The 19,725-nt window shown below is 36.9% G+C and overlaps 1 protein-coding gene across 5 annotated transcripts in view; it reads right to left on the bottom strand.

The window, feature by feature from the left end:
• The window catches only part of COL24A1 (collagen type XXIV alpha 1 chain), a 400,744-nt gene that overhangs the window by 246,153 nt on the left and 134,866 nt on the right, over nt 1-19,725 (bottom strand). For all 5 annotated transcript variants that reach the window (XM_070367752.1, XM_005888435.2, XM_070367754.1 and 2 more), the window contains exons 14-15: nt 7,505-7,558; nt 5,420-5,464 (exon numbers count right to left, since the gene is read on the bottom strand). In XM_070367752.1, the coding sequence (XP_070223853.1) occupies nt 5,420-5,464; nt 7,505-7,558 (99 nt within the window). The remainder of the gene's footprint in view (nt 1-5,419; nt 5,465-7,504; nt 7,559-19,725) is intronic.

Here is a 19,725-nt window from a genome sequence, read left to right as displayed (position 1 = left end):
AAAAGACACAGTCACCAATATCAAGCTTTTCAATTTAACTTCTCCAATGCAAGATTACTCAAAAACATTACCTACCACTATAATCTCTTGCAAGCAAGAAACCCAGAAAAACTTCAACACGTCATCTTAAAATTCAAAGGACAATAGCAACTATAAAAGTTTCTGAAAGTAAAATTTGAAAAAATAGTGGAAATCTCTTGATTGTTTGGAGATCGCTTAATTTTTGTGTCAACGATGCCTTCTTTCTTTTCTCTTGCTTCCTCTTTCTGTTGCTACCTCTTATCCTTCTTTCTCTTGCTACCTCTGTGTGCCTGGCTAACACATCATCCTTCATCTTCAAAGAGTTGCTTTCAACCTTCCTTTTATGCTTCCCCAATGTTTAGGAACTTTTAAAGGTGTATTTGTGACAATGCTGAAAACGTTGTTCAGTTTAGTTATAATCCATATTTCTTAGGACGGTATTCCAGACCCTTACTACTAGTTTTCCATCAGTACTTTCCATCCCATCTTCTTCCAGTTGTTTCTACTTGCCTTTTCCTTCTCCCTCCTCTAAATCCAACATTCTAGACACAATGAATTGTTTTCTAGTCTGAACATACTCTCCCTTCTCACACGCTTCAAGCCTTTGAAAACCACTAACGGAATATGCTTCTGCTACAGTACTAAATATACTGCACTGTTTTGTTTTCTTTTTTTTTTTGTTGGTTTCCTTTTTTGTTTGTTTTCCCCCTGTCTTCCTAGTCTGTGCATTCTGTGAGTGTAGAAGCATGTTTTATTCTTTTTTTATATCTCAAGCCCAACATAATAATTGGCACATCATAGTTTTGAAATGAAGTGTGGAATGAATACTGGAAGAAGGAATCAACTTTAAATTTAAAACAGTGGTTTCTAGAGTGCTGACATAACAGTATATTTCTAAGAGTCCACATTTATATACTACAAATTTCAGAATGGAAAATATGACATCTTTACTTTGGGGTGAGTCCTATAGTCTGTGAAGCATAAGATAAATTATTCCCAACATGCTTAATCCTGAAAAATATGAGACTGTGAGAGGCAGAATAATATTTTTCAACTTGAGAAATGGGAACACAGCATCAATACATCACTGACAAATTCCATTGATGGGAAATAATTATTCTTATAATTACAGTGGCTAGTTTATTCAAAGTTCATAGCTTTAAAACTTCTGATAGTCATTCAAAATACAATAAATGTCTCTGGAAATTACAGAGCACTAATTCATGTAAGAAATGGAAAGGAATATCAAAAACAAACATTTCTTTATTGTCCTGTTGTTTTTCTGTAGACAATATCCTTAATTCTTATTGCAGGAAATATACTACTGTGCATAGTCTGGCATCTTCAGATGAATATGCCTTGTATGCACACTATTCTATTTTACTTTTTAGTATCTCTGAAAGAAAAATCACAAAATAGTAAATTTCAGGAGGTATCAAAAAACATATTTATTATAAAGGACCGAGTAAAATAAAGAATTTGAAAGTAAAATGATATGGGTGTAGAAACTTCCAAGAAACATCAAATATGTTGTGATATGTCACAGGCTGTATGGAAAATCCTACTCCTAAAAAACTACATATTCTGAAATTGCTTCATGATAGATTAGTAACAGCTTTCAGTTCCATAAAGATAACCTGAAGGTCCTTCAACACTCCCTACCTATCACACTTCATTCCCATAAGAAGATTAAGCAGACAGAAGAAATAATTAATTTCATGCATCGGGGCTTAGCAGAGGGTGTCTGGGATATAGCAATAGAAGCAAAAAGCCTCCCACAGAATGACAAATACTAGAGAACTACTGAGTCAAAGTCAGTCAAAGAAATAGAGAGACCCAAGGGTAGGTTCTTACCAGAGTAGCAGCCACTAGCCAATCATAGTTCTTGAGTGAACATATCGCCAAAAAGATTGTGAATGCCATTACCGGGCTTTTTGACCATACCCAGCCACACTACCAGGCAATAATCACTGTTACTAATTGAGAAGGCGAATGACAGTAACAATTAATTACATGGAAAAAATAATCTAGAGAAAGCAGTATCACCTCTTGTCAGGAGCTATACCTGCCCTGCTGGAAGGGAATACATGAAAAGCAACAGTTCAGGGCAAAAGGATAAACTGTTTACTATGGGACACCGAAGTTCACGTAATCTTTCCTGAAAAAGTGAAAGTGAAAGTGAAGTCGCTCAGTCATGTCCGACTCTGCGAGCCCGTGGACTGTAGCCTACCAGGCCCCTCCATCCATGGGATTCTCCAGGCAAGAGTACTAGAATGGGTTGGCATTTCCTTCTCCAGGGGATCTTCCCAACCGAGGGATCGAACCCAAGTCTCCCGCATTGGAGGCAGATGCTTTAACCTCTAGGCCACCAGGGAAGCCCTCACCTCCTTCCATTCCTCTCCCATCACCCCATACTTCCCAGGCTGCAAGCCCACTCTTTCGATTTTCATTTCCAAAACATTCCATTTCCCCCCATGTCTGTGCATCTGAACACAGCCTTCTTCTGCCCAAGAGGCCCTTTCCCAACTCATCCCACTCACACACAGTCAACAAACAGCTTAAAAGACATCTTTGTGAAGCCACTCTGATTTTCTAGGATAAATTGCTCCATTTTCAGTGGCTTGACTTGAAGCCATATTAGATTATAATATTGCCAGGAAGCAGGAATCTTAATTTGTTTATATATACTTTTTAGGTCTGGCATCTAGTTCAGTATTCATGAACTAGATAATAATAATGGTGCTCCCACTATTTTGATTAAAATTGTAATAATTGCACAATAAATGTACAAGAGAGGAAGTAATACCACCTGTTCTATTTACTTTAAAAATTAGATCCATGTGAAAGAAAGTACTTTGAAAAGTATAAAATCCATCTCTATTACTGTAGAAGAGTGAGGACTACAAAAATGACTGTTAGTTTCATAAGCCATTTTCATTTCTATAGAATCTCTTCCCACCTACCAAAGGGTGAAAGGAGGAAGAAAAAGGACAGAAAACCCAGGTATTTTTATTGAGCATTATTATGTGTCAGGCACTGTGCTAAATCCTGGAACTGAAAGATAAGTAACAGTTAACTATTGGGCAGAAAAGTAGAGCTTAAGTGTTTCAGGCAGACAAGTGCAAAGGCCATGTAGTAAGGAGGCTGCATCTGAAGAATGAACAGCTTGGCTTATGCACACAGTATATTCTCAAGATGCAGAGAGGAACCAAAAGCCTAGACATCTTAGGCCATCTTAAGAATATTGGTCTCGGTCTTAAACATAATAATGGAAACTTTGGAGCTAACCAACTTTAATGCTAATAGGTCAGATGAAGAAAAGTGTGTCTCTGGAGTCCAGCTCCCTTGCCTGCTTCCTGTCTCTCCCCACTGGTAGGGCCAGTGACTACCACTTATGGGTACAGCCCTAGTCTAAGTTCTGAGAAAAGAAATTGGTCATTTGGGCTCTATCATTACATAGGGCTTCTCATGACATCTAAAGAAATCTCTTAAGAGATACAATACATATTTTAAGGTTGTAGAAGTTTTAAGGAAATGGTATAACACAAGGGGGAAAATTCTGAACTCTGGATCTACATCTGCTGCTGCTAAGTCACTTCAGTCGTGTCCCACTCTGTGCAACCCCATAGATGGCGGCCCACCAGGCTCCCCTGTCCCTGGGATTCTCCAGGCAAGAACACTGGAGTGGGTTGCCATTTCCTTCTCCAATGCATGAAAGGGAAGAGTGAAAGTGAAGTCGCAACCCCATGGTCTGCAGCCTACTAGGCTCCTCCGTCCATGGGATTTTCGAGGCAAGAGTACTGGAGTGGGGTGCCATTGCCTTCTCCAGGATCTACATCACCTGCCTTCAAATCCGAGTTCAACACTTTTAAGTTTAATGGTCTTAGGCTGTTCAGAGAATTAAATTACCTAATCTTTGTGTCTGGCGCATAGAAAATACTAAATGAAAGTGAGCTGTTATTGCTAATTTTATTATAATTACTAATAATCGTACACAAGAGGAAAGTCTAAAGGTCTTAGATTAACTGTAGTTTTTTAATTACAGTTTTTTTAACTCTCAATTCTATGTTCCTGCCATCCCATATGGGAAAGTTAAAACCTGTTATGCTGATTTTTACCACAGTTTCAATAGGTAAACTTCTGAAAGATATTCCTTTGGCCAGGCCACCGCCTTCTGCCATGGGTTAAGTTAAGACAGGGGAAAAACTTTTAATTTGTAGTCCGAAGACCTGTGTTCAAGTTCAAGCTAAAAATATGGTAGCCATAATTTATGGCCTAAAACTCTGGAGTCTTAATTACCTACTCTACATACTAGAGCAAGCTCTAAATTGATTTTTTTTTAAATTTTATTTTATTTTTAAACTTTACATAATTGTATTAGTTTTGCCAAATATCAAAATAAATCCGCCACAGGTATACATGTGTTCCCCATCCTGAACCCTCGGGAAATTCTACCTCTGCCATGGTCATGCCCTACTTTTATGTGAATAGAAATAGGCTTACCTTTAAGATTCTATTTTCATTAGGCTCCTTACATTTCATAAAAGTATGTCATTCTTGCTTTTAGTTCAATGTTGAAACATATGGCTCTAAATTTACATACCATATCTGTAACTTATATCCCTGTCATGAACCAGAAGTCTGGATAAGAGAAATTTATATTTATGAAGACATATCAGGAAGATACATATGACAGTTTGATTAGTCAAATGAATAATCAAAAATGTATCAGAAAGACACGTATCTGGACTAGATTGTTTTAGCCTTCAAAGAACTGCTTTTACTAAACTGTACTTTGATGACATCAGAAGCTTTAGTGAAATTTAAGAGTTGAATTTACTGTATAAAAATTAATTAAGTGAACAAATAATAGTTACTATTTTAAGTACAATAAATAAATGAGGTATGAAAATGTTCAATGGTACTGGCAAAGTCTGGCTCCTACCTTTTGTTCAGGATGATTTTCCCAATCATTTATTTAATTTTATTGCATAAAGCCTATAGCTACCATGTGGTTTTGTTTAGCCCTATCTGTCTCTCCAGACCAGATGGTATGAAAGACTACCTCAAAGAAAAGAAGTGGCTGTTCTAGGTCTCATACTTCTGGAGAAACTGAATCTTGATTAAGTATCCTTCAATGAAACAGATAAATACATTTACACATTAACCTGTGAAAATTTGTTATTTCAGCTTTGTTATTATATCATAAAGTATAATTCATTTTTAGATTCATATTACTGATTAAATTTGCCTATCTGGCAGGAAAACACATGTGAGCAAGGTTGATATTCAACAATGACACTAAAAATTTTCTTTATACTAAAGTTTGTAAAACACATTGAAAAAATATAAATACACACAAAAGAATTTTATAAGAAGGATGATATTTGATACTTACTCTAAGCCCAGGAAATCCCAGAGGACCAGTGCTACCTATAAGTCCCTATGTAACAGAAATGTGCAAAATTGGTTAAATTTGATTCCAAACTAAGTGAATTTTCTAAAGATGAAGACAAAAATTTCTAGGAAAAAAATATATCAAATTTTACCTTCTTCTAGCTAACTTCTGCAACTTTCCTACTCTTTTGCATCCTAAGAAGTACAATTCTTTGGTGGCAGCTAACATTCTACAAATGTAGCCCTGGTTCCATGCTTTGGGATGCCAGGACTACCACCTAGCCTGGGATAATAGATTTCTCTGTCTGTTCTGTGAGTAAGTCTCATAACAACCAGCATTATGGACATAATATTAGCCTACTGTTGTTGCTTAGCCTATTGTTGTTGTTTAATCTCTTAAGTTGTGTCTGGCTCCTTCTGTGATCCCATGGACTGTAGTCCACCAGGCTCCTCTGTCCACGGAATTTCCCAGGCAAGAATACTGGACCGAGTTGCCACTTCTATTCCAGGGGATCTTCCCAACTCAGTGATCAAACCCAAGTCTCCTTCATTGCAGTTTAATTCTTTACCACTGAACTACCACAGAAGCCCTAATTAGCCTATATGTAGTGAGAAAAGACAGGATGGTCGACTTGTTGAGTGAGAAGAACATTTTCAGATAACTTAAAACACTGTCAGCTCTTTTGAAGTACTTTGTTTAAATTTTCTAAATTTTTCATTTATAAAACAGAAATAATATTTGTTTTTATTTTGTAAAGAACACAATGAAAACTGTTATATTAAAGGTTCTGAAAATTTTCATAAAGCACTATACAAATGTAAGAAATTACCAACTTGGTTAAATTATTTGTACGAGGTTTTAAACTATCATTTTTCCAGTTGATTCCTGATGAGCCTTTGTGACAGTCTTTTGACCTCATCATTACCGTCCTTGTGATAATTCCTAATCTATACCACATCAGGGTTATATCATTTACATGGCACAAAGTATAAGAATAAACCTTCCCTTTTTTCCTGCATTTAAACTGTTTTGAAACAGAGATGTAGTACAAAATTTAAAGAATTATAAACCAATACATTGAAAATATCCAGTTTATTCTAAAGATGATTCAAAATGCTCATCAAAAGTATAATTAAGTATAAAAAGCAGATTTCAAAGGGTAAAATGTTAAATATTGTAGGAGTCCAACTCTAACAAACTTCAAGTATACTTGACAAGATGATTTCATACCAAGTGTGTAAAGACATAAATGGTATAAAAAAATGTAAATAATGCTTAACGTTATTATGCCTGAAATGAGAAGCTGCTCAGAATCATGGGCAAGAAAAAGATGACAAACATTTTACTTAAGACATGATCTGATTTTTTAACAATTTGCTTCAAAATCAGTTCTACTCTTATTCTATCTTCTAAGCCTTATAACAAAACTTTTGTTAAATTCCATGCATAAGCTAATATAGTTTATACCTTAGAAAATGAAACAAAAGGAAACTATTTTCAAACACTATTTTATTTACAGATGTCTAAATATAGAAATTATTCCTAATTCAGGCAAAACAGCATTCCATCATTTTTTATAATATGTTAAATTAATTTTAGAATTTTAACTCCCTGATCTGAACACATATCTAAATGATCCCCTCAAAGACTTCTCTATAAATTACTCAAAAGTAAGATAGATCAATGATAGGTTTGAGTCCCAAAGAGCAATCACTAAATGCACAATTTTTAAATGAGGCTTGTTCGTACCTTGATATATATATGAAAGGCTTCTTTCCCATGTCTGCCCACCCCCCCCACCGAATATACAAGTCAATATTGTGATTGTATACTTCTAATATTTTACTTAGTAATGTATAACATAGTTAAGATACTGAATTGTAAAGATCATCTCAAGGCAGAATTTATAACACTTTGTTTTACTTCTCTTGTTGTAAAATCACAAAACAGAATGTGCTCAGTGGTATCACAACTGTCTGGTCAAGAGTGCTTGTCAGGAATGTGGTAATGAGTATGACAAGTACGGATGCTATGGAATCCAAGTGACGCTGGAATGCAAGGGTGGACCTTCAACTCTTTACTCACAGGACTGCCATCAGGACCTGCAGGGCCTCTGTCTCCAAAGTCACCTGGAAAACCCTAACCCAAGGAAAGAGAAAGAAATGCTGTTAAAACCAAAATAAGGAATTCATCTTTGCTTTGTTTTCAGCTAAGGAACTTAGTAATAGGAAGCATTCATTTCCTAACCTATAAATTGTAGTGCAACAAAAACATGTATTTGTTTTGCATAAAATGTCACTGATTTTTAAGTACATTATTTCTATATTTTATAAAGATTACTTTACATGCCACAAAATATATACAGAAAGATAAGCTGGAGGAAATAGAAATGTGTTCATCATTATATAAAGAATCACTGAATTAGAGGAAATACAATCAAGATTTCCAATTGACTAATCCATTATTTACATCCACTATTTCATGTTGTTCGTTTATACCCACCACAGAAAATGAAATAGGTAATAATACTGAGCATAATGGAGAAGGCAATGGCACCCACTCCAGTACTCTTGCCTGGAAAATCCCATGGACGGAGGAGCCTGGTGGGCTGCAGTCCATAGGGTCGCTAAGAGTCATACACGACGGCGAGACTTCACTTTCACTTTTCACTTTCATGCATTGGAGAAGGAAATGGCAACCCACTCCAGTGTTCTTTCCTGGAGAATCCCAGGGACGGGGGAGCCTAGCAGGCTGCCGTCTATGGGATCGCACAGAGTCGGACACAACTGAAGCGACTTAGCAGCAGCAGCAGCAACTGAGCATAAGCTTAGTACACTTATCTTGTGCAAAAGGCTTTACGCATATTGTTATATATACACTACTTCATTTCATCTTCACAGCAGGTCAAATCAGTGAGTATAATATCCTCACTTTGCAGCTGAGGAAACTAGTGTAGAAGAGTTAAGTCACCTGTACTTTCAAGTGATAGGTGGGACCAAGATTTGAATGGATGCAGTCTGACTGCAGAGTCAGCTCTTTTTACTGTCTATATGAATACTGTAACTCCTCACTTCAACATATGATACATGTAAGAACATCATTTAAGAAAAAGAAAAATGCCTATAAATATTGCAAATACAAAATGGGATGTCACTGAAATATAGGCTTCTTAAATACCTACTGAGAATTCCTTATGCTAAGTCACTTCAGACATGTCTGACTCTGTTCGAACCCATACACGGCAGCCCACCAGGCTCCCCCATCCCTGGGATTCTCCAGGCAAGAATACTGGAGTGGGTTGCCATTTCCTTCTCCAATGCATGAAAGTGAAAAGTGAAAGTGAAGTCGCTCTGTCGTGCCCGACTCTTATCGACCCCATGGACTGCAGCCCACCAGGCTCCCCCATCCATGGGATTTTTCCAGGCAAGAGTACTGGAGTGGGGTGCCATTGCCTTCTCCGCTGAGAATTCCTTAGAGTAAAACTATTAAGGGCAGGAAATTAACATACTTTCTAATTATAACTTCTATTGCAAAATAACTCAATTACTTAGTTACTCTTACTTTACATATTAAAGTTTTCACCAGTGATTTATCACTGAGTTTATAAACTTTAAACCTCACTTTTAAAAAGACTACTATATGGAACTTCTCCAGTGGCACAGATTTACAAGCTGGATTTAGAAAAGGCAGATGAACCAGAGATCAAATTGACAACATCCGGTGGATCACAGAAAAAGCAAGAAAATTCCAGAAAAACATCTACTTCTGCTTTATGGATTATGCCAAAGCCTTTGACTGGGTTGATCACAATAAACTGTGGAAAATTCTCAAAGAGATGGGAATACCAGACCACCTTACTAGCCTTCTGAGAAATCTGTATGCAGGTCAGGAAGCAACAGTTAGAACCAGACATGGAACAATGGACTAGTTCCAAATTGGGAAAGGAGTTCGTCAAGGCTGTATATTGTCATCCTGCTTATTTATATGCAGAGTACGTCATGCAAAATGCCAGGCTGGATGAAGCACAAGCTGCAATCAAGATTACCAGGAGAAATATCAAAAACCTCAGATATTCAGATGACACCACCCTTATGGAAGAAAGCGAAGAAGAACTAAAGAGCCTCTTGAAGAAGGTAAAAGACGAGAGTGAAAAAGTGGGCTTAAAATTCAACATTCAAAAAACAAAAATCATGGCATCTGGTCCCATTATTTCATGGCAAATAGATGGGGAAACCATGGAAACAATGAGAGACTTTATTCTTTTGGGCTCCAAAATCACTGCAGATCGTTACTGCAGTCATGAAATTAAAAAGATGCTTGCTCCTTGGAAGAAAAGCTATGACCCACCTAGGTAGCATATTAAAAAGCAGAGACTTTATTTTCCCAACAAAGGTTTGTTCAGTCAAAGCTATGATTTTTCCAGTAGTCATGTGTGGATATGAGAGTTGGACTATAAAGAAGGCTGAATACTGAAGAATTGATGCTTTTGAACTGTGGTTTTGGAGAAGACTCTTGAGAGTCCCTTGGACTGCAAGAGGATCAAACCAGTCAATCCTAAAGGAAATCAGTCCTGAATATTCATTGGAAGGACTGATGCTTATGCTGAAACTGCAATACTTTGGCCACCTAATGTGAAGAACTGACTCATTTGAAAAGACCCTGATGCTAGGAAAGATTGAAGGTGGGAGGAGAAGGAGACGACAGAAGATGAGATGGTTGGATGGCATCACTGACTCAATGGACATGAGTTTGAGTAAACTGCAGGAGCTGGTGACAGACAGGGAGTCCTGGCATGCTGCAGTCCATGGGGTCACAAAGTTGGGACACAACTGAGTGACTGAAAGACAAGAACAACAACAACGACAAGGACACTGCAGTGGTGCAGTGGATAAGAACCTGCCTACCAATGCAGAGGACACATGTTCAGTCCCTGGTCTGGGAAGATTCCACATGCCTCAGAGCAACTAAGCCCTGGTGCCACAACTACTGAGCCCGAGTGCTGTAACTACTGCAGCCCATGCGCATGGAACCTGTGCTCTGTAACGAGAGAAGCCAGCACAATGAGAAGCCTGCACACTGCATCAAAGTGTAGCCCCCGCTCGCCGAAACTAGAAAAAGCCCTCTCATAGCAGCAAAGACCTAGTGCAACCAAAAATAAATTATTTTTTTAAAAAGACTACAAAATGCTTTGTAAGACTTATTTCCAACAGTTTGATAGCATTCATTTATAAAAATTTGTAAGACTAACAAAAATAAAAGCACATTATTAGATTTTTATAATCTTTTACTTAGGCAAGCCAGTATTAAATATTATGTTTAACAAACTGCCAGAAATTACTGCTTCATTAATACAAACATGAATGAACTAAATTACAAAGATGTTTTAAGAATGGGAAAAAAAAGGTATGATGTTCTAAGACATAGTTAATTTCTACTAGAAGCAGTTTCTCTTATTTTGTAATTAGAGGATAATGCAAAAATCATCTGTGTAGTGAAACATATTGCAGCTATACCCCCTTTAAAATCAGTTGAAGTTCAGGCAGGGATTTGCTTTCATTGTCCTTGGATGTCAAATGCTGTTGCCAACAAGCTTAAAAATCTACAGTACATCATTCCATTCAGTATGAATTATTATGGGCATTTGAAAGTTTTTATGATATACAGGTAATGGAAAGAGTACAGTTAAAAAACCGTAATAAATCTGAAGTATGAGACGATTGATATTTTTAGACAGAGCCTAAGTAAGTTTTCCAGAAACCTCAGTGAAATAATAAACAATAGGGGACACACTGCATGACTCCACTGATGTGAAATGTCCACAACAAGTAAATCTACAGAGATAAAGTAGATTAGTGAATGCCTACAACTTGCGATGTGGTGAAGAACTGGGGGGTGACATTGTATAGTTTCTGAGATAATGAAAATGTTCTACAATTAGACAGTGTGATGGCTGCACAAGTCTGTGAGTATACTAATAACCACAGAATTGTACAAGGGGCATGTATGTAAATTATATGTTAATAATTTTTTTTTTAAGTGCAATTGGTCTAAACAAGAACCTAATTGCTAAAATCATTTTTGCGGAATCATTCAGGAATCCTAGAAAATGTGATCTTTGAAACCCCTTGGCCCCCTACTCTCATCCAGTGGGAGATGCTGCTCTCCAGTCCAGCCTCCCACGCAACTAATGATTTCTCCTTGGGGAGAAGGGATAGCCCTGTGACTAGTTCTCCACTTATCACAAAGCCTGTATTCCCTACGAACAGCATAAAAACAACAAAATAAGTACTTACTAATTTCAATTTCCTATTCTTCTGGTAGTTCAACAATATATATAATAAATATTAGCTGCCTAATGTCACTTTGCCCCTGAAACAATTTAGTTGGACTGAAACTGTATCTACTTTTAAAAATTTTATGTATTATTTCTCTTCTCACTTTGCTACCCATTAAGCATTCCACTTCATTTTTAATTTGTCTGTTCTAGACAGAGATAATTTATTGTTTTTATCCATCTTATATATTGACCACTGTGTTACCAATATTTGAAATAATTCCTATTACATCTAGACATTTTATTTTATGAAATGTAGTACAGTTAATGTCACAGAAAAGCATCATGTGGCTATATTGGTCATATATTTTCTTTTGAAGAAAATCATGAAAAAAAAAAAAAGAAAGAAAATCATGCTGGTGTTTTATAATGTTGCATACGCCCCTCTTGTTCACACTTGATTCATTTGTCATTTCAATTCTGCCAACTACACGTGTTTTTTTTTGTTTTCTTTTCGAATGCAGGAGGAGCTCTGAGTTCCTTTAATAAAATGAACCTAAGTGTTTGCAGCTATATTATCTCCATTGTAAAAAAAAAAAAAAAAGGATCTGAAATATTGATTGTGGAATATAGAACAACAGTGACAAAACACTTTGCCTTTGAACTTAGAATACAAAGGAGTTTCTAGGTGCATACACACAATGGAGCATTACTCAGCCATTAAAAAGAGTACATTTGAATCAGTTCTAATGAGGTGGATGAAACTGGAGCCTATTATACAGAGTGAAGTAAGCCAGAAAGAAAAACACCAATACAGTATACTGACGCATATATATGGAATTTAGAAAGATGGTAACAATAACCCTGTGTACGAGACAGCAAAAGAGACACCGATGTATAGATCAGTCTTATGGACTCTGTGGGAGAGGGAGAGGGTGGGGAGATTTGGGAGAATGGCACTGAAACATGTATAATATCATGTATGAAATGAGTCGCCAGTCCAGGTTCAATGCACGGTACTGGATGCTTGGGGCTGGTGCACTGGGACGACCCAGAGGGAGGGTATGGGGAGGGAGGAGGGAGGAGGGTTCAGGATGGGGAACACAGGTATACCTGTGGCGGATTCATTTCAATATTTGGCAAAACTAATACAATATTGTAAAGTTTAAAAATAAAATTAAAGAAAAAAAAGCAAAAAAAATACATTTCAAAATGAAATAATAAATTTTCCCTCATATTTACTTAGTGGAAAATTATAACCACTAATTTAATCAAATTGAGTTTTCCTACCAAAGGGTGTAATGGCCAATTTGCAGGTTATCATCCATAGGAAAGCTTGAGTTTTTGCTCAACTTGCCAATTTCACAAATGGCAAGTTGGCATAACGGCATTTTAGCATAAATGGCAATTTCTTGTCGTCTTCTAAATGGGCATACCAGAGTGGCACTGTTGCTTCTGTGAACATAATTCTCTTTCTTACATTTTTATTGTTTTGATCAGTTTACAAAATTTTACTTTGTAAAGATTTATTTTGTAAGGAACTTCACTTGATCTCTTCAAGTTGTGAATAATTTTCTTGCTCATTTCCACTGCTTGATCACTGCAGTGAACAGCCTTTAAGGTGATGCCTCATGATTCCTACCTCCCGGTGTCCACATCTTTGTCCAAACCCTTCCTTTGAGTGCGGTGGGGCTATGATTTGCTTCTTCTAACAACTAGAATACAGTAAAATGATGGGATGTCACTGATGTGATTATGCTATACCACACACAAGTCCACTTTAGCAGTCTGGAGCTAGAATCTTCCCATGTGAGCTTGATAAACAAGCAGCTGTGTTGGAGATGCCTACGCAGCAAGGAACTGTGAATGACCTCAAGGAACTGTGGACAATTTATAGGACCTGAAGGTGGGCTACACCACTCCCCCCAAATAAAAAAAAAGCAAAAAGCCAGAATCCTCAGTTCCACAACCTCAAGGAAAAAAATTCTTCTCAGAACCTGAATGAGCTTGGAAGTGAACTCTTCTCAGCCAAGACTCCAGGTTATAATGCAGCAGCTGACACCGCGGCTTCACAACCCTCAGCAGAAGACCTAGTTAAGTAGTATCTGGATGGTTGACCCATGAAAACTGTGAGATAATAAATCAGTATTATTTTAAGCTGCTACATTTGTGGTATTTATTATGTAGGAACAGATAGGAAACTTATACAAAATTGGTAATTAAATCTACATTTTAGTGTACACAGTCCTATTGCAAATTTTACTATGTGGTAATGCTCAATGTAAGACTATTTGCACTATTTTTAGATTTTAAAATTTTAAGTAAAATTTGTTAAGTAAACAAAGATAAAATTTTTATCTTTGAAAAATTTCTGATTTTTATTTTATATTGCAAATTATAAATAATGAATAATAATACTGGTTCAATAAATTTAAAAATTTATATTGTCTTTAAAATTTTAATGTAATCTAATATCTGTATTTTGAAATTTTCACTATTCTAACATTTCCTATGCATCTAGTTGCCAATGTAAACAATTTTTATCCTGCTTCATGAACTTTGTGTCTATACCTATGAAATACAAATTTAAGAGTAATATGAATTGTTTAATACTACAAAATGTTTCTCAGTCTCTGGGTGCAACTACTACAAATACTGTATTCATTCTACTACCTCTGAAACCAAAAATCAGAGCACAAAGAGAAGCAGGAAAATAGAAGGTTTGCATTACCAAAACAGTACTTCATTACACAAGATCCTATTGCATTCATGCTGAAAGGAGAATTAGATACATTAATTCATCTTTCCTCGACCTCAGTGCTTCTACTGGCTGCTCAATCCTTATCATAAACTCAAGCAGTTTCCATGTTTCATTTTGGTAGTGGTACCATCTACAAAACTTTATGGTATTCAGATGTGAGGTTATAGGCAAGATACATGGAGAAGAATTTCTCTGAGGCTTGAATATTATTAAAATACCTTGGTAGCCAGCCTCAGAGATGGATCCTCAGGGTTTTCACTGGTATTAATGCCCTTGCATATCCCCTCCCGTTTTGAATTCTGACTGGTCTATGTGACTAACGGAATATAGAATTGACAGTATGTGACTTCCAAAGATATGTCACAAAAGGCACTAACCATTCATTTTGTTCTCATTAACCACTTGCTCTGGTGGAAGCTAACAGCCATGCTGTAAAGACACAGGACTTACACTGCTGGAGCAGTGGATACGAATCTGCCAGCCAATGCAGAGGACACGGGTTTGGTCCCTGGTCTAGGAATATTCCACATGCCATGGGACAAAAAAGCCTATGCACCACAACTACTGAGCCCACGCTCTAGAGCCCAGGAGCCACAACCACTGAGCCCTCATGCCACAACTATCGAAGCCTGCACGCTCTAGAGCTCATGAGCTGCCACTACGAAGCCCGTGTGTCACAACTACTGAAGCTCACGCACCTAGAGCCTGGGTTCCACAGAGAAGCCACCACAATGAGAGGCTCACACACTGCAGTGAAAGAGTAACTCCCACTTATCACAGCTAGACAAAGTCCATGTGCAACAAGGAAGACTCAGCACAGCCAAAAATTAAAAAAAAAAAAGAAAAATTTACTGGAAAAAAAAAAAAAGGACGCTCAGGTTGCCATGTGGAGAGCTCCCCATGGGGAGGAAATGAGACTTCCCACCAGCCAGTAAGTGAGCCACCTTAATAAGATCCTTCAGTCCCACTCAAGCCTTCAGATGACTGGACTATCGGGTAGGGATTTTCATTGAAATATATTTTACAATGATTTCAACAAACAACTTTGTATCCATGCTCAGGGTACAAGTCAGTTCAGTGGAGCCAGATCTATATGGTCAAATCTTGACTCCCCTATAGCTGTGGGTGACCTTGAACAAGTGACCTAACCTCCCTGTGCTTAATTCCCTTAAAAAACAGTGACTAGAGGGGCTCCTTGCTGTTCAGTGCTCAGTCATGTCCAACTCTTTGCGACCTCATGGACCGCAGAACGCCAGGCCTCCCTATCCTTTACTATCTCCCAGAGTTTGCTCAAACTCATGTCCATGGAATCAGTGATGTCGTCCAACCATCTCATCTTCTGTAGCCCCTTCTCCTCCTGCCCTCAATATTCACCAGCATCAGGCTCCTTTCCAATGAGTCAGCTCTTCACATCAGGTGGCCCAAAGTATTGGAGCTTCAGCAGAATTAGTTCTTTTTTTTGGAATTCCTTTGCCTTTTCTATGATCTAACAAATGTTGGTAATTTGACCTCTGGTTCCTCTGCCTTTTCTAAATCCAGCTTATACATCTGGAATTTCTCAGTTTATGTCCTGCTAAAGCCTAGCTTGAAGGATTTTGAGCATTACCTAGCTAGCAAATGTTGATTATAACCTCATATAAAACCCTAAGCTAAACCCACCAAAATAAGCCACTCTCAAATTCCTGACCCACAGAAACTATAAGAAATAATACATATGTTTTGTTTTTTACACCTCTAACATGGAATAAAGAATAGGTACCTAATACATAACAACATGAATGGATGTCTAAGATTACAGGTCATACAATGCCAATGCTAAAGGCTGGATCCTGAATGATGGGGAACTCATGTGTGTGTGTGTGTGTGTGTTTAATACATTTATTTTATTTGTTTTTGAAGTGCAGGGTCCTCTAAAATGCAGAACCCAGATCAAGCTTCTCTCTTGCTTGGGTCTGATGTTACTACTATCAAATATGGTAGTTATCAAACATTAAGAACAAAAGAAGTATTCTAGACTTGGTATGCCTAAATACATATGTGGTATTAATACCACAGACTACACATAGTACTATACTTGGTAGTAAGCTAAGTATCATGAAACAGTGGAAAACTTACTGCTTTTGGAATCTAGTAAGAGAATTATTTTCCTAGTTCTACAAAGACATTAAAAAATACTGAATATAAAACAACTAGAGAAAGATTAGAATTAAACCATAAAAATATTGATGACTATATTTATGGAATAAAAAAACAAAAGCATTGCAAACTTCTTATATTAAAGACTACAATGAACTGTGAACACATTTTACTCTTTCTAAAGAACAAATGTTTAGAAAAAAGTTCAACTTAAAGTAGAGATAAATAAAAGTTATCGTAAAAGATACATACACTAAACAGGTATTACTGATAAACAGGCACTACCAATAAAAACAGAAATTTAACTTTTTCCAAGATGAAAAAAAAAAGAGAAGACTACACTAAATTGTCTAGGATTAAATATACTAAAATAAGACCTACAGGTCAAGTTTATACGTTCTACACATGAATACATATTACCAGAAAATCCTGATAGTTTAAAGTCCTTTAAAGACAAACACTATTACTGTAAGGAAAGTTAGAGCATAAAATACTTGGTGATAATTCAGTCTTTGCCTCTTTCTTTTCCTCATAGGTAAGACAATTTGATCCACATTTCAATGGTAAACCATTCCCTAACAGTTGAGACTAATTGTAAACTTAGGTAAGAATTTAAGGGGTTTCAGCCAAATTCTTGGAGATTTAGCATCCAATCAGGTTTTATTATTAACCTAGCTATGATCTGGGCCTCAGTTCTCAGACTGAAGTTCCTGTATTGTTGTTAAAGACTGGTTACCACTTGTACTCTAGTTCTAGGAACAAGAATCTGCCTTATTTTTATGTTCAAGAACCATTTTTGATGCATAACATTACCCCTCAATCATAAAGGCCAACCTTATTCTTAAATTTTCCCACAAGGAGAACACAGACCATGAACCCAAGCCAAATCTCACTTCCATATTTGCACTCACATGTTCACATTCCTCATTTTGATAACCTACAAGACTCTTGAGTTCTCCCTGAAGTTATTCACCCTGAAAATAAATGCCTGCCTGAATTCCCACTTGTTGGTGTCATACTCCCATGAAATCATGCTCTGCCTGGATTTCCTCAAATTTACCAGTTGTGTTCACTGGGCATCTCTCTTCTTGGTCAGTAACTGACTTGACCTTGAAGGTAGGTTTAATTCAAACTCCTGAGCTCTTCTTGTCAAGCTTATCACCACTAAGTCATGCCCAACTCTTTGCAAACCCATGGACTGTATAGCCTGCCAGGCTCCTCTGTCCCTGGGATTCTCAGGCAAGAATACTGGAGTGGGTAGCCATTCCCTTCTCCAGGGGATCTTCCCAACCCAGGGATTGAATTTGTGTTTCTGGCATCTCGTGCATTGGCAGGCAGATTCTTTGAATACTAAGCCACATAGGAAGCCCTCTTGTCAAGCTATAGTTAGCCAAACCTACTTACTACAGCCTATCCCAGTAAAGCAGAATCCAGAAAATACATTTTTCCTGAAAGAGGTAGAATCACTGAAAAATTAGTGACAATTTTTTGTAGTGCTCTAGCAGTACTAGTTCTCTTTCTATAAATTAACTCAACTTTTCCTGGGACAAAGAAACACTGTCTCCAAATTCTCCATAAAATGTATGTGTTTGAAACATGGCTTTGCAGTACATATTTAAGATTGTTTGGGGCTAAAGAAAGAACTAATAACAGATGTCTAACAGAGGATTTTATATTCTGAAATTCTAACACTGGAGTTAGAAGCCAAAATACAGTTTACCTAAAATAGATTCTTCTAGCAGAAAGATGTCTGAGAAGAGAAGAGGAGACACTATTTTCTATACTTAGAAAAGTAAACATCTCTGAAGTCCCAGTGCCTAAGGATGTTATTTTGCTCACTATTCTAGGTTGTGATACTTTGATGGTCATAGGAAGAAAACTGAATACTCTTTTGCTTTTAATCAAACCTCAATTATAATATGATTTGATTATTTATAACCTATTATTATCAGATCTGAAAAAGTCCTCAGGAAAAAACCTCTATATTTTGACAACGATTTTCTAGGTATTATTGAGAGCCAATCCAATCTCCAATATGTTATCTTCAATCCTGGAAAAGTCAGTTTGGGCATAGATATTTTAGGTCATGGAGCTATGTAAATTTGCTTTAACTTACCGTAAGAGACTATTGATTAAGACACTGTAAGACACTACTGTGAGCCCTGCAAAATGTTCTTTTTTTTTTTTTTTTTTAATGGAGCTGTAGAATTTCCTAACTGTGGCACTACAGAAAGAAGTTTGGAAACTTTTCATTAAAAAGAGAGCTACTTGGAATTAGTAACATATATAAAATCCAGTCCCATCATTTTGTGGCAAATAGAAGGGGAAAAAGTAGAAGCAGTGACAGATCTTATTTTCTTGCACTCCAAAATCACTGTGGACAGTTACTGAAGCTATGAAATTAAAAGACATGTGCTCCTTGGGAGAAAAGCTATGACAAAGCTAGACAATACATTAAACAGCAGAGACATCACTTTGCCAACAAAGGTCCATATAGTCAAAACTATATGGTTTTTTTAGTAGTCATGTATGGATGTGAGAGTTGGACCATAAAGAAAGCAGAGTGCTGAAAAATTGATGCTTTTAAATTGTGGTGTTGGATAAAGACTCTTGAGAGTCCCTTGGACTATAAGATCCAACCAGTCAATCCTAAAGAAAATCAGTTCTGAATATTCATTGGAAGGACTGATGCTGAAGCTCTAATACTTTGGCCACTTAATGCCAAGAGCTGACTCACTGGAAAAGACCCTAATGCTGATAAAGATTGAAGGCAAAAGGAGAAGGGGGCAGCACAAGATGAGATGGTTAGATAGTATCACCAACTCAGTGGACATGAATTTGAGCAAACTTCAGGAGACAAGGGCAGGAGAGCCTGGCTTGCTGCAGTCCATGGGGTCACAAACAGTTGGACACAACTTAGTGACTGAACAAGAACAATAAAATAAGTTTAACACATATACATAAATCCTCTTTCCCTGTATTGCTCATTTTTTTAAACAGCATTCTTTTCTATTATGTCAGCGGGTGGTGTTATGCTTTTAAATAATTTGGTTCATATCATATGCTCCAAGAAGCTTCTCAAATAAAAAAAGTAAGACATGTAAAACAGAACTGTAGTTCTATCACGTTTAAGAG

Source organism: Bos mutus, chromosome 3 (genome assembly GCF_027580195.1).
Source record: "Bos mutus isolate GX-2022 chromosome 3, NWIPB_WYAK_1.1, whole genome shotgun sequence".
Classification (NCBI taxonomy): Eukaryota; Metazoa; Chordata; class Mammalia; order Artiodactyla; family Bovidae; genus Bos; species Bos mutus.
This window is presented reverse-complemented; position numbering and strand designations above follow the sequence as displayed.